At 36.4% G+C, this 14,506-nt stretch overlaps 1 protein-coding gene across 36 annotated transcripts in view; it reads left to right on the top strand.

Annotated features, from left to right (window-relative positions):
* The window catches only part of KCNMA1 (potassium calcium-activated channel subfamily M alpha 1), a 508,587-nt gene that overhangs the window by 225,931 nt on the left and 268,150 nt on the right, over positions 1 to 14,506 (top strand). For all 36 annotated transcript variants that reach the window (XM_063339500.1, XM_063339499.1, XM_063339492.1 and 33 more), the window contains one exon: positions 8,796 to 8,857. In XM_063339500.1, the coding sequence (XP_063195570.1) occupies positions 8,796 to 8,857 (62 nt within the window). The remainder of the gene's footprint in view (positions 1 to 8,795; positions 8,858 to 14,506) is intronic.

Genomic DNA, 14,506 nt, shown 5'->3' with positions numbered 1-14,506 from the left:
AATGAATACAAGGCTTCATTTGTTTCCGGCTATCAGCAATCATTATACTCTGTGTTTGTTCTGGAAATGGAAGGAAATGGAAATATTACAATTCTGTAAATGATCTTTATATTACAAAAGATTTAAGAAAAAACCCACCTCATTAGGTAATGTTAAATGGAAGATGAGACCTGCAATGTTGAGTATTGCAGCAGAAAACTGTTTCTGCAGTTAACCAGATGCATTTAGCGGTGATTCTTTTTTCTTTTGAAGACTGTCTTGTTTTCATAGTGTTTTTAAAGCACATTCCTTGACAAGCATTCAGATGCTTTTTTGTATGCTGAATGATTTGACCATTTCTTCTTCATTCAGTCTTTTCGTTGAATGAAACTTCCCTAGGCTTTACTGAAGCCACGAGCTTTCCTTTTTTTCAGAGAATACTTCCACAGCTGCACCCCCTTTTGCTGTATGTGTGAGTTCATGTGACTAAGAACCTAAACAATTGAAAAAGGGAGGTAATAGTTTCTGCGTTTGTGGAGTTCTGCTATTTGAAAATTTAGGAATAGTAACAGCAAATCTGAGAAAATGAACTCACCCAGCCCGTTCAATCATAAAATCTTAGCAAGAGGAAGTAACCTCTTTTAGTTAGTGCTTCTGTACTTCCTCTTTCATCGTTTATTGACACGACCGTCTGCCATGTAGGTTGCATGTCAAACTCTAATGTTGAAATGACTGAAGAATGTGAGGATTCCTTTTGTCTGTGATACAATCTGACATTAATTTGAATGTGTAAGGTAGATAATTCCATTAAATGTAATCCTTGAAGTGATCCATTCATAAAGAAATGTAGTTCCTTTTAGTCATTTCTTATGACATGACAATAAAGGTTGAAGTTCCTTTAGCAGCAGTATTAATATGTATAATATTGTAACAACCTTCTCAGAAGGTCCACATTTGCAACTTTATTCATTCCTGAGAGCACTTGCTCGTGGTTTTTTTTACCCCAAACCCTTATCTCTAGAAATATGTTTCTGATTTCAACATTTAAAAGACACGGCATTTTCCTTACCCTATTATACTATTATCTTCTGTCGTTTTTACCACCATTGTTTGGTTTCCATTGTGTTTTTTCCTTGTCAGTGTCTTGGATGTTCTCTTATCTGGCTGTTCAGTTAACAAATTGCTGATGGGAACTGCTGGGGAGTACAGTATATTGAAGTAAAGAGAAGAGCGGTGAAATTTGTTTGCTTGGGTTTTGCTGTGTTTTTGTTTGTTTTAAACAAATACCAATTAAGAAATAGAAAATCGCTTAATTTAAAGAGACAGCATTTGTGAGTAGATATATGTATTTTTGTATGTTTGTTTATTACTTTTCAGTTCTGTATTGTAGTATTCCAGATACAGGTGTAGGTTAACTGTTGGCAAATTACTACTTTTACTGATATAGACCTTGTTTGATTTCCTCTTTGTTTCAGGTGATTAATTTCCCTGATATTGAACCATTGTACTTAGATTATTTTCTAAATTAATTATACAGATTCTGGTTATGATTTTGGGGCAATCTCTTGTCTCTTCTATTCTTTCCATAAGTTTGTGCACTTCTGTGTTTTTCAAGATGTTCCATACATGAGTGGAGATCTTTTTGTGTAGGCACCATACCAGAAAGTGCAAGAGTCTTTGCTTCCTTCTTCATCTTACTTACCTCGATTGCTTGAGGTGTTTGTTATTAGAACAAAGAGTTCCAGCTGAAGTAATTTCGTTCCAATTCTTCATCTGGAAATAAAAAGCCTTCTGTCACAATTGAAACCTAGGAACGTAGAAGCAAATAAAAAAATTAATTACCATGTACCACATTTCAAGGTGTGACACAATAAGCAGAGGCTTTCGCCAGGCCTAGCACTGGGGTTGGGACTGTGAATAATCAACCACCATTGAGTGCTACCCTACTGCTGTGTTGTATGGTTGGGCAACCATCCTCTAGGGCTGGATTCTTTCGCCTTTGAGCAGTTTTACAGTTGAACTTGTTTGCTTTTCAGTTAGCACAATTTGGTTGTTTGACAGGTCTATCATTTCTCTAAAATGATATTTCAGTAGGCTCAGTGACGGCCCTTATCTACAGTCAAACTGTGAAGAACTTGAAAATGAGAACATCGACAACTTGGAGGATAGTTTGTATGTAACTGTTACCAACATATCTCTTTTGCTTGGTGTGACTGTAGAGACAGTCATGCATCCACTGGAACTGAATGTGAGTTACGCTTTTACCAATATACCAAAAAAAAAAAATTATTTTTGTTGACCTTAAAGGGAGGCGATTTGGATGACTGCTAGGTAATCAGAAGGAAGGACCTTTTAGTTTGGAGTTAAAAAAACCCCATATATATGCACACACATATATTTATATACATATAGCGCTATGCATTTAGCTCTAGAAAATGGCACATTGTGATAGAAAGTACTGCTATTTTTTGACTAACAAAATTAAATACGGAATTGGAAAAGTTGCATGCACTTTAATTGGTCATATTGCCAGGCACTCTCCCAGCAAACCTAATTAACTTCAAGCTACAGAGCACCATTAACAGATGGGACTTTTTGTCTTGTATTTTTTCGCTAATTAGAAAATCTCAGTCTTTTCAAATTTATGGATTGAACAGAAATTTTCATTTTATTGTCAATATGTCAGTGAAACGTTGAGAAAAAAATCACTTTGTGGAAGAAAGGAAAATAAAGTTGAAATATTAACACGTGTTAGAAGCATGTACAGAACAAAGCATAGCAAAGATATTTCCTTTTTTTAAAATTCTTCCTCAAATGAGATTGGGAATGTGTAAGGAAAACAAAAGTGTGTTAAGATACTAATTTTCTTTGGTTTATTTCCTCCTTTGATTTTTCATATTCCTGGGTGGTTCCTGAATTTTGATCCCATAGTATCCCTTTAATAATGAAGAGTCTCTTTAATTTCAAGCAGTCTGCTCAAATGAGAGGTAGTCTGTTAAACTGTATGTAAGAAAGCTGAATCTTTTATTGGGGAGAGAATAAAATGCAGCTGATGGCAGACAGGCTGAGTTTGCTAATTCTGTATTGTGTGGTTTTATTCAGAGCTGTGATGTATCCTACTCCGAGTGACCTGTTATCTTAATTACTTACTACAGTTACGAATAGTTAAGCAAGCTCACAGTGATTTGGGCCTTTACCGTGCATTTTATCTGTACCTTTCAGATAATACTCAAATTACTGTTCTGATGCATAAGTTCAATATATAAGTTGAATATTTAGGTAATTTTTTTTTGGGGGGGGGGGTGGGGGGTGGGGGAGGGGTGTAACTCTTCTGTATCTGCTGTATCTGTTTCCTCTCCCAGCAATTTTCTTTCTATATTTCTTAATGCTGACGAAAGTCTGTAAAAAGAGATGCATTAAATATGAACTGTATTTTTTAAGATATATTTACAATAAATACAAAATTTTCCTTTCAGTAATAAAATAAAACCCTGCTATGATGGGTAGTGGCTTAATAGAACCAAAAATTTAATTCCAGCTAGATAAACCAGAAGTTTGTCTTAGAGATATTGACAACTTCCTATTTAAATAAAACCCTTTAATAAATAAATAAAGTCCCTTTGCTCTCCTAGATAGTGGCGACGTTACATAGTGTCTTACTCAGACTTGTTGTTATTATTGTGGCAGCAGTAGAGGTCTCAGCTGTGCTAGATCCATTGCAAACACCCGTGGTGAAAGACAGTGCTTGCCCTAACGAGTTGACAGGCACTGTCCTTGCCAGATGAAAGCAAGAGGAAGAATAGGAAGCCTGGATAGGTCAAGTTACATGCTTTGGGTCACACACCACATGAGTGGCAGAACTAGGGATAATAACCAAGTCTTCTGATTGCTTGTGATCATCATCCAGAGCTCATGCTGACCTACCTTACTGCTGCCTCTTATTTCTAAAATCAAATCCTTGCTGTGAATTTTCCGGGAGAAGTTCACTGAGATCTTACTGCCTACTGCTTTATCTAATAGCTATTTCTCACTCCCCTTCACCTCTTCTTTTGGATAAATTTTGACTTTTCTTGGTAAATGGTAAGTCTATGTGAGCTTTGCCGAAGGGGAAAATTTATATAGCAAAGAATCTCGAAAAGCTGCCAAAGTTTTCAGTACTTTTTTTAATGCATGCTGGTGACTAATTTATTTACAGTAGAATTTAATAGCTAATTAACTTTTTAGTTAAATCCATGTTGTGCAACAAAGGTAAACAACATTAAAAAGCAGAAAAAGTAATTGAAAGGAAATAACTTACATGCAAACATTTTCAAGTGTTTGGGTTTCTGAGAAATTTTTAATGTGGCTATCAAAGTTGCAGGGTTTGGATTTAGTACTTTAATTGCTTAAGGCTCAAAACTAAGAGGAAGTAAAGATTCTTCAGAGTTGTATTCTCTTGAACCTTTTCTGACTTCCATGAAAGATGGGGTTGCTCACTGTCTAGCTTGGAGGTGCTTAGTTCCTTCTAGAATTGGATGCTAAATTCTATCTGACGTTCAAAGTGCAGAAGAAATAGCAGAAATGTGTTTTTTTTGGTTTTGGGGGGGGGGGGGGGGGGGGTGTTGTTTGTTTTCCCCCCCCTCCCCTGCACCACCTGCCTCTTCTGCATGCAAAATGACAGGATCAATAAGTCACCAAGATAGATTTACTAGCTAGCACACTACTCAGCAGATACATCCCTTGAGCTTCAGAGCGGTTAGCATGTATCCTGTTGTCAACAGCAGGTGCTGCCTGTAGAATTTGCACTTTGGCTGTACTCACGTGAGAACCAATGCAGATAGCACTGCTGCTTCTTCATAGCGTTATGTTCCATCAAGCGTGGCCCTTGTGCAGGGAGTATATTAACTGCAAAATCTGTGTCCCTATATTTGTAAATAAAAGGTAAACAAAAGGAAATTTCCCAGTTTCTTAGAATCCTTGTTTGAACTTTTCATATATTATTTTTTGCTGGTAGGAACAAGAAAGATTCTTATTTTGTCTTTTCATTATTTTATCACTTTATCTTTCTCCTCCTATTCACCCATTTCAGCCGTCATTTGCTCGCATTTCCCAGTTCACTCTTTTAAGGTGGCTCACAACTACCGGTGCATGGTTAGATAGTTTTCTTGAAAGAGAAGCTGGCATTGTATACAGTTGTTCTGGAAGATATTAAGAGCACATTTCATCAACAAGAAATATGATCTTGCAAACCTGAATGAGGTAGAATGACCTTCTAAGGGCCTCTGTAAACTCATGACCTCATAGAGTAGATGGTAGCTATTTTGTACTTTTACTTTCATAGTTAGTTATACATTGTCCTGGGAGGGACCAGATAAAGAAGCAGAGGCATAAAGACTGGAGGCAGAGCAATGTGTTTAAGCCTAGAGAGAAGTCAGTGTATGGCTCCATCCAGAGCATGGTACTAGGTCTGATGGATTTTAGACATCCTCACTCCTGCTTTACTCCTAGGTATCAGGGTATAGTGAAAGAAAAGCCTCTAAATGGAAATTTACTATTGATTGCTATAAAATTATATATAACATTTTATTTATCTTGACAAATGAAATTCTGAAGACCGTTTTGTTGGACGAGCTAATATGAATTGTATAATTTCACATGATGCAGCTGCTTTAGTTCACTGTGATATGTCCAAAGGTAATATTAATAAAAACATCTTAATGAAGTAAGTGCTACCAAAAAAAAACCAACGTGGAGAACGCTGATTTTTAGAGCAAAAATCTATATTTCATTATAGTAAATAGCACTTACTTAATTTGTATTTATAGTAACCTAAGAGATATTAATTGCTCAGCTGTTTATATCAGCTGCAGTGCATAATTTCTTACCACTTATGGCTTTGCCTACGTGGAATGCTTTCTGAATTTTGTTGTTTGCATATAGGGTATCAGTTAATGAAACGCCAATTTAAGTAAGCCATTTTGGCTCTTCTGTGGTCTAGATTTGCTCAAGTCTTACTTTTGTTAAACTGCAATAATTGCACAGGTGCTGGTGCATATCCTAGAGTCTTCAAATTAATGCTGGGAGTGCCATGCAAGGATTAAGTAATTCCTACTTCTGAAATGTAACTTGCAGCTGGTGTGTCCTTAGAAATGCAGGATTTTGTTCCTAACAAACCCAGACAAGTAAATTCTGTTTGTCTATAAAAGAAATGCAATTGATTTCCATTTTTATGGTTAAAGGAAGTGTGGGTTTTATATTTAAATTATGTAAATTTTCACTAAAATTATTAGAATAATAAGAGTTTCAGGCAGACATTTCTGAAGAACAATACACAACAGATTGTCATCAGATAACAAAATAAGGACATTCTGGTGCCCTGAAGTGTTAGGGGTTACAGGATTCCTGAAAGTTTTTTCTTCTTGCTGCAAACTTCTTATTTTAATACTTGATGTTGAGAGGAATATAAAAATAGACAACTATTCTGCTTTTATTTTTTGCTTTACCTCTTGAGTTCTAGGCTATTTTGTATTAATGTAATTATGTTTGGATAGTTCAATATTGTATAAGCAAGAGTTTGCCTTTGAAACTTCGATGAGTTCTGTATCATGGTCCACAGAATGTTCAGATGTTACAGGGTAACGGGAGATTGAAGTTCCTGCACTACAGTCCTTATGTTACTCATCGTTGTGGATGTATTAACCGTAGCCCTCCTACCTAATGTGAACAGCCTTTCCGGTTTTCCATGTTTCTTCAGTAACGCCAGGACGTTAGTTCAATGCAGTTGTAAGGGAAACAGTGCCACCCGTTGGATTATCAGTATCATCCTGTTTGTTACATAGGTGTGCTGATGCCCTTTATGGTTATCATGGCTTAATTCTGGTAGTATTTTCTCAATGTCTGTATATTCCCTGCACTTTTCTTATGTTGCTACACCCTTATTAATTTTTTTCTTTTTTTTTTTTTCTTTTCTGTCCTTAATGTGGATGCATAAAGTTTGACTGCAACGGAGCAGTCAAAGCTCTTCTGGAGCATCTTGCTAGCAGTGGAAAGCAAAATGGTTTTTTTAGTTTTCTTTAAGTGGATTTTATCTGCAGTTTCTCAGACTCCTGCCTCAAAAAGGCATTGTACACTTTTGTTGAACTCTGTGTCTGAATATTATTTTTTTTTAGGAAAGATTTAAGGATATGCAGCAACTATTCCATGTTTCCCCCCCTCTTTCCTTTAATCAGATTACTGTTTATTTTTAACTTGATACTAAGTGCTTAGTCAGTGTAGCTGCTAGCATATGACTTCACATTTCTCAATCTTAAACAAACAGTAAGTTATTATAAATTAAAACATTCTTTCCTTCCAGACAGAGAGAAGTTATAATAGATGTGTAGCAATTGCAATATTGTGCCAAATGCACTGGAATAATAAACACAGCAAGCAAGCTTCTCTCCCCATGGCCTGGTTAACAAAAAAGGCAGTAATTCCTCCCTTAGATTCTAGTTGCTGTAAGTTTTGGGGTATCAGTCTGTCGGTGTTCTTACCCGTCTTCAAGCATTGTAAGTTTCCCAAAATAGGTGTTATCTCCCATGACAATCTAGCAAAGACTCTAATCTGAATCTAGACCTAAACTCAATAATTGTCTTCCTGGGTCTGAATAACAAGGTTGCATTCAGCTTTTTTTAAGATGGGAATACAGGAAAAAACCTGCATCTGAGTCTCTATCAAATGTGTTTATATAACACGGAAGGGTTTTAGTTTTGTTATTTTATATTTTAATATAACTCTGACCTGATTAGTTTAGGCCCTGCTTTTTCCACACACTTGGTGCATTCAGCTCAATACCTCTGTCAGTTAGCAAAGGAAAAATGTGTTTCTCTGCTAGCAGGATAAAACGTGGAGTTTAAGATTCTGTTCTCTTCTGAGGCTCTTCCTGTGATATTTGGGGACATTATGAATTGTAATGTTAGGTATGTGTTTTGGGGCAATAGACGAAAAAATAAGCCTAGATTTAAAATCAGATATATATTACAGTAGGGGAATGGTGTAGTTTTGCATACATACAGGATGGGAAACTAAATTCTTCCCACAATGTTGGAGACTCTTTGGGAGCCAGTAAAACAGACAAGTGTATTGGCTTTATGTTCAGAAAAAAGAAATTAGAGACAGATAGAGATGTGACTGCTGCAGTAGCCAGGAAAGCAAGTCCTACCTTGTTAATAAGGGCTGGATGCTAGACCTAACAAAATGATTTGGTTTCAAAACTTCAACGGATTTAAAGGCGGGAAAAAGTTGGGACTACAAATTAGTATTCATTGTGTCAGGACATGCTGCATTAAGCTATGTTTTAACCTGTTTGAAAGTTAACTGTAGTCTCAGTGGACAGGAGTGCAGAGTAAATACATATTTTTACATAGCCTTACGCTTATCCTGTGGATTTCACAACTAGGTAAATGGAAATTCAGTCTAATCTGTCATCGCTCTTTGTTTGCCTACCAATGAGCAGAAACCTACTGCAGTTCGAAGGACAGGCCTGATAAAGCTATAGTGTCATTTGAATGCCATGCAGTTGGATTGCTTGCCATTTGAAATTGAAGAATATAGTTTAGCAGAGGTTCGGATCTAGGACCTAGTTGTATACTGGGCTTCCCTGAGCTAGGATTCAACTTGTTTGTCTCTCTTTCAATGCAAGAAAGCATTCTATGATAATATATAGTGTTTGAAATTCAAGTAAGAGTAGCTTTCTAAAGTAAATGGCAGCTGAAATAAAAAAATACTTGTTTATGATTAATTTTCCATGTCAATGTTTCACTTTAACACTGTTAAATCTCTTTTCTTTTCTCTTGTAGGTTGTCTTAGTCTTCGCTCTTAGTATTGGTGCTCTTGTAATATACTTCATAGATTCATCAAAGTGAGTATTCTGGTACATTCTCCTTTCCTGCAGCAATTATGCATCTTTAAATTGCTCCATTCATCTCCTTCAAATCAGTGCTTGGTCTCATTGCCTGATTGCGAAGAACTTTATAATAGTGCATGGTCTACCAAAATAACTCAAGAATGGGAAAAAGATCTTATATAAACTAGATTGAACACAGTCACGTTGGAGCTGTAGAATGAATAGAGAAGAAAACTACTTTTGTGTGTTAAGATTATAGATACTGGTTTTTAATGTTTTTTGGGCATATGTAGAATCTTTCAAATTCGAGAGTAGGATAAGAGATACAGGGGAAGTATATTTGCCAAACATTACAGTTTGCAGGAGAAAAAAAGTGTTTTAGGAGACTGACAGGAACACTTGTGAAAAACTGTGAATGAATTAGTATGACCGTTATATCTTGCGTATCTGTTCAGATTTACAGCTCCTGGGTTTGATAGATTTCTCCCAAGATAAGGAGAGCCAGTAAAAATCTGCAAAGCATCTCAGTACTTTTTTTTAGATTTACACCAACATTATCATATAGTGTTATAGTTTTGGCCAGGCAACAGAAAGTTTGATCCTGACCTTTTGAGATATGTGATAGTTTGATACAAACCAGTGTAACTAGAAATACCCTCTCTTTGGTATCATTCATACTCCACCCTTGGTTTCATATCAACTTGGACGCTGTCAGTTGTTAACAGGCAAATTGGTAGCCTAACATTGAAGAAACCAATACAAAGAGACTTAATATAATATTATGCTGTTGAATCCAGTTATTTTGGGAGGATGATATTCTGAAGTATCAAAAGCATCTTAAAGCTCTAGGATGACGTTATTTGCTGCTTTTCTCCAAACTAGTTTTAGGCTTGCCATTACTGCAAGATTAAGATAGTATGCTGGAGTCACTCCATGTGAGCCAGCCTAACTGTCTGTAATGGCAGTGGTTATGTTCTAAACCAATGGCTCAGAATATCAGACATTTCACTGTTGACATCTGTACATACTGATATTTAGGTAGATGATAGCACTAGCAAAAGTCATTCTTGAATACAGAGATATCAGCACTATATTGCGTGAGTTTCAAACCATACCTTTGTGGCCTAGATGTGTCAAGCATACACAAATAACTAAGGTAGAGATTTTCTTTGTGGAGAGTAGCCAAGTGGTGGGAAAACTCAAGTTCTGTTTTCACCTCCCTTGAAGCGAGGACAATGGTTTTTCCTTCTTAACGTTGTGGTGAGTGTTCTCATTAATTTTAGCAAATTTTTCTTTTATATGTCACCACTGAAGAACATGAGGTGGTATTTTTCTGAAGATCGTATTTAAAACTTTTTAAAGCACAATGGCAAAGCTTCTGGGTGCCCAACATATCCTGGTCAAAACTGTCAAATAGAATAAAACCTGTTTCCACTTATGTTTCAATTTCAGACTAACAAAATACAGCTATTTGTCGGGCTAATTGTCTTTTGTGAAACTAATAGATTGTATAATGATTTTTAGGTGCTGCATTGTAGATGCCTTTGTTCGATTGTTTTTCTCAAGGGGAGCAAAACTGACAACATGGGAGATTTCTCTGGGGTGCTTAACCTTTCTGTGGGCCACCTCGTCCATGTACTGCTACCCAGCTTATTGGCTGCTCTGTCAATGGAGACAGAAAAGTGTTTTAACTGTAGGTTTCTCTGGGTTTTCAGCCAACGTTTAACTCCCAGCTGCAGTTTAAATTCAGTAACCCCAAGCTACTATACTCTACTTGCACACTTCTCCTTTGTTTTCTCCTCCTTCTCTCCTTCCTTACTTCCTTCCCACACATATATGAGATTTTTGTTTGTTTGTTTTTGGGTTTGGCTGTTTTTTTGGGGTAAATACTCATTATTAGTTTAATTGTGGTTAGAAACTCCCCAGATGTATGCCTGAAGTGAAAAATTTTGCTTTATTCTCTGTTAGCAGCTGACCTGACACACATTTCAGCAATGTAGAATCAAATGTAGTGAAATATCAATCTATTTAAGATCCCCCAGTGCATGATTAGGAAAACTAATTCCTATTAGAATTTGGTCAAACAGGAAATAATTTAGGTAAGGTGAGAGGGAGGCTTGTGATCTCCTCAACAAAACAACTGGAACAACACAGAGTACAGCTTGGCTGGGAGCAGTGAAGACAAACAGGATCTTGTGCACACACCAGACAGAGTGTGACACATAACATTGTGTGCTTCCCCTAGACAACGTGTTCTATGGCTGTTGTATTCCGCATGTGTCACGGACACTTAGCTGTCATTTGATTTTGTGCGTAGAGTGACAAAAGTCGTGTTTTCAATCGGAAGCTGAAGATTACTAATGTAAGCATTTGTCTAAAGCAAAATGCTGGTGATCTATTCATCCACGACTCTTAATCTGTCAGTAGTTTTGCAGACGCAACGGCAGCTATGTCCACAAAGGAATCCTGCATGACTTCATACATAACAGACATCAAGAAAGATGGGAATAACACCTCCACTTTCTTGAATGATAAAGGAAGGGGAAAGAGCGGAAAGACCACTGAGTTTTGTCAGGCAAGGATGTGTGTCATGATTAGTTCTAGTGGAAGACACTGAGGAATTCAATACGGCTCATAGTGAAGATACTACCCATTGCTCCCTCTGCTGTGTTCATGGTATAGGGAAGGTGACTGGAGGTAAAATGGATGCCATCACAGCTGTGAGGGGAGGGTAAACTAAAAGCATTTCTATTCTACCCAGTTATCACTGTAACAGACACTGTCTCAGACTAGTACTACATGAAATGGTATGTCCAGTGCAATGCTATTTGGAGAGATCTGAGGTCAGAAAATAGTGCAGCTTCATCAACATAGTACCCTCCATACCAGTTAGTCCTACATCTCAGCAAAGCCAATTAAGCAGCTTTGTGTTGCTATACAATATGTCTGTGTTAATTCTGATTCTGGCACAAACTTAGGGAGCTCTGCACCATACTCCATAAGATATAGGGACAGTTGTGATCCAATAGGTCTACTTTAATCTGTATTGACTTTTCTTAGGAAAAAGCAGTACTTAACTCACCTTTTAAGAAAGGTTCTAAACAAAATCACAAAAATAATCATTCTTGGTGGAAAGTATGAAGGTTATTAATTTTGAAAACTATACGGATTATTCCAATACATTTCATTAAGATTATTCTGTTGCTTATTCAACGCTTCTACTTTTTACAAGCCACCAACTTGAATCGCTGTCTCCTAGTACCACAAGATATAGATAGAATATTTGTCTTTAAAGTGAGTATGTACACTTCCAGTGATGCATGGTAGCAACTACTGGAAGATTTCAGTCCTTAAACGGGGGATTTTTTAGCAGAGAAATTACTATCTTGGCATCCCTGTCAATTAAATCTGGTCACATCCTGGTAGACATCCTGTTTCACTTATTACTAAGGACTAGACTCCTTCCTTCCTTTATTTGTGGAATCTCATTCGTGAAATACTGTTTTCTTGGACAATGGTGTTTTTCAATACTGGAAATAGCAGTTAAACGTGAAACATTTGCCAAAGAGATACTATAAATATCACCCACATAATTATTTTAATCTCTAGGTAACAAATAACCAAATAATTATATTTTTTTTAGAGATTCCTTCACTTTAATGCCTGTCTTCTATTTTTAGTTTCAATAAAAGCAGAACATTCAAAGAAGTCATAAGCAGTTAGTTAGAAGAGTTTTGATTAAGAAAGTGATCTACTTTAGTACAGAATAGCATCATATATCCTAATGATCATTCTCTTCCAATTCACATTTCCTTTAAAATTTTTCATCGTTTAATTCTTCAAGGTAAGGAAATATGGAATTATCCTTCATTCTTCAGAGGGAAATCTGACCTGGTGTGCACTCTTTAGATGGTTCTCTAGAGTCTGCTGAACGTGCTGCAGTAGAACAGAGAGCTTAATGCCTGCCAATACTTTTTAATTTTCCATGCTTTTTTATAAGTAGTTTTCACAGCCTTCCTCCTTCCTGTGTCCCCTTCTGATTATTTTTCTGCGTGTAAAAGGTGTTTTAACAAATACATGTAGAAGCAATTCTCTGAGTTTTATTTACATCAGCATTAAAGATTTATTGTCTATTTTCATTTCCATTTGTCATCCTGACCTCTGCATATTGTACTGAATTAGTGACTCAGAATAACGTTTGCTTGCCATGATCATCTTTAGGTGTGGTCAGTAAAAGCATTAGCAGAGAACTCAATTTCCCTCTAAACTGGTAACTCAGGGCTTCCATTTTCTATTTCTTGTTATGGCAGTAGCATGGAAACTGTTTAGGATGTTAATATCCTTTTCTACTTTAGTTCTGTTTTACCTCCTGGGGTGCAATACAATGTAATATGGAACCACGGATATAAGCTGTGCTTTTGACACACAGAAATTTAATTTTTTTTCTTTCCCAAAGAGCTTGCTTTCTAATGATCGGTTATTGTTGTCTTGTCTCTTGAAGTTTACCTCATTTACTGCAGTCCCTTCACTAAAACCTGACATCAATGTCGAACTAACAGAGCCCATCATTACCAAGGTGAAAACATTAAAACAACTTGCTTTATATGTTTACTCACCTGTGTTTTTCAGTTTTTGGAGTTTGTATTTTCAGACGCACCAGTGTAGTTATTCTTAAAGAGCTACTTTTTTTTTCCCAATACTGTGATACATATTGTACTTGATTAGAATTGTACATAAAAGTGCCATCTGGCAATGAGTGTAAAACAGCTGGATCCAAGAATAACAGTGGCATTGTGAATGGGAAGATTTATACAACTATACACATGGGCATATAGGTTCATGCTGGGCCCTGAGCTTGTTCTCAACTGTTGCCTTCTTAATCAGACAGCTTTATTTCTTTTTATATGTGGAAAATAAAAAAGTTAAACTTACAGACAACTCTATTTCTTTATGTTCTATATATATGAGAAGATTTCAGAAGTACTTGCCCCTTTTGCATACTGATTGTATAAAATCCCATTTGTCTAGATGTGATATCCAGGCAACCTGAATACTGCCTAGATGTAAAACTAACAAGTTTGTCTTAAGTATACCATAAGGAAAATGCCCTTATTCTGATTCTTAGCTTGATTTCTAAACTCATTTTTTAAATGAGCCGTGTGCTTTTTGCAAATGTGTCTATTCTAGACTTCCCTTAAAGCTTTCCAAGTTTCTAAAACTATCAGAAAATACACTACATACCCTCCTTGTCTCCATGCCCCTTTCATCAATGCTATGACAGGAGAGAGAGCACACAAATGTACTTTTAGCCACCGCAAACAAAGGTTTGATTGATACTGATCCTCCTCTACTCTGTGGGAGTGTGAGATCTTGGCCCATTTGGGATTGCATTAATTGTAACTTAATCCCTGAAGAGTATGGGATAATGCAATTTAAAACACAGGTTTAATTGATCAGATTAATTGCCTTTACAGCTCTGTTCTAGGATATAGTTTATTGGGGTAGTGTTCTTTGACAGTGAACCACAAAGTTAATTCCAAACATTAAAATCAAATAATTTTATAAGAAAAAGAAAACATCTTTAATTGTTAAGCTGCTTAACTGCTGACATTCTGACTAGTGCATCATTATTCATTCTTTTGTCCAGCTTTTATTAAAAACATA

Source organism: Chroicocephalus ridibundus, chromosome 6 (genome assembly GCF_963924245.1).
Source record: "Chroicocephalus ridibundus chromosome 6, bChrRid1.1, whole genome shotgun sequence".
Classification (NCBI taxonomy): Eukaryota; Metazoa; Chordata; class Aves; order Charadriiformes; family Laridae; genus Chroicocephalus; species Chroicocephalus ridibundus.
Note: the sequence above shows the minus strand (reverse complement) of the source record. Positions and strands in the feature narration are given on the sequence as shown.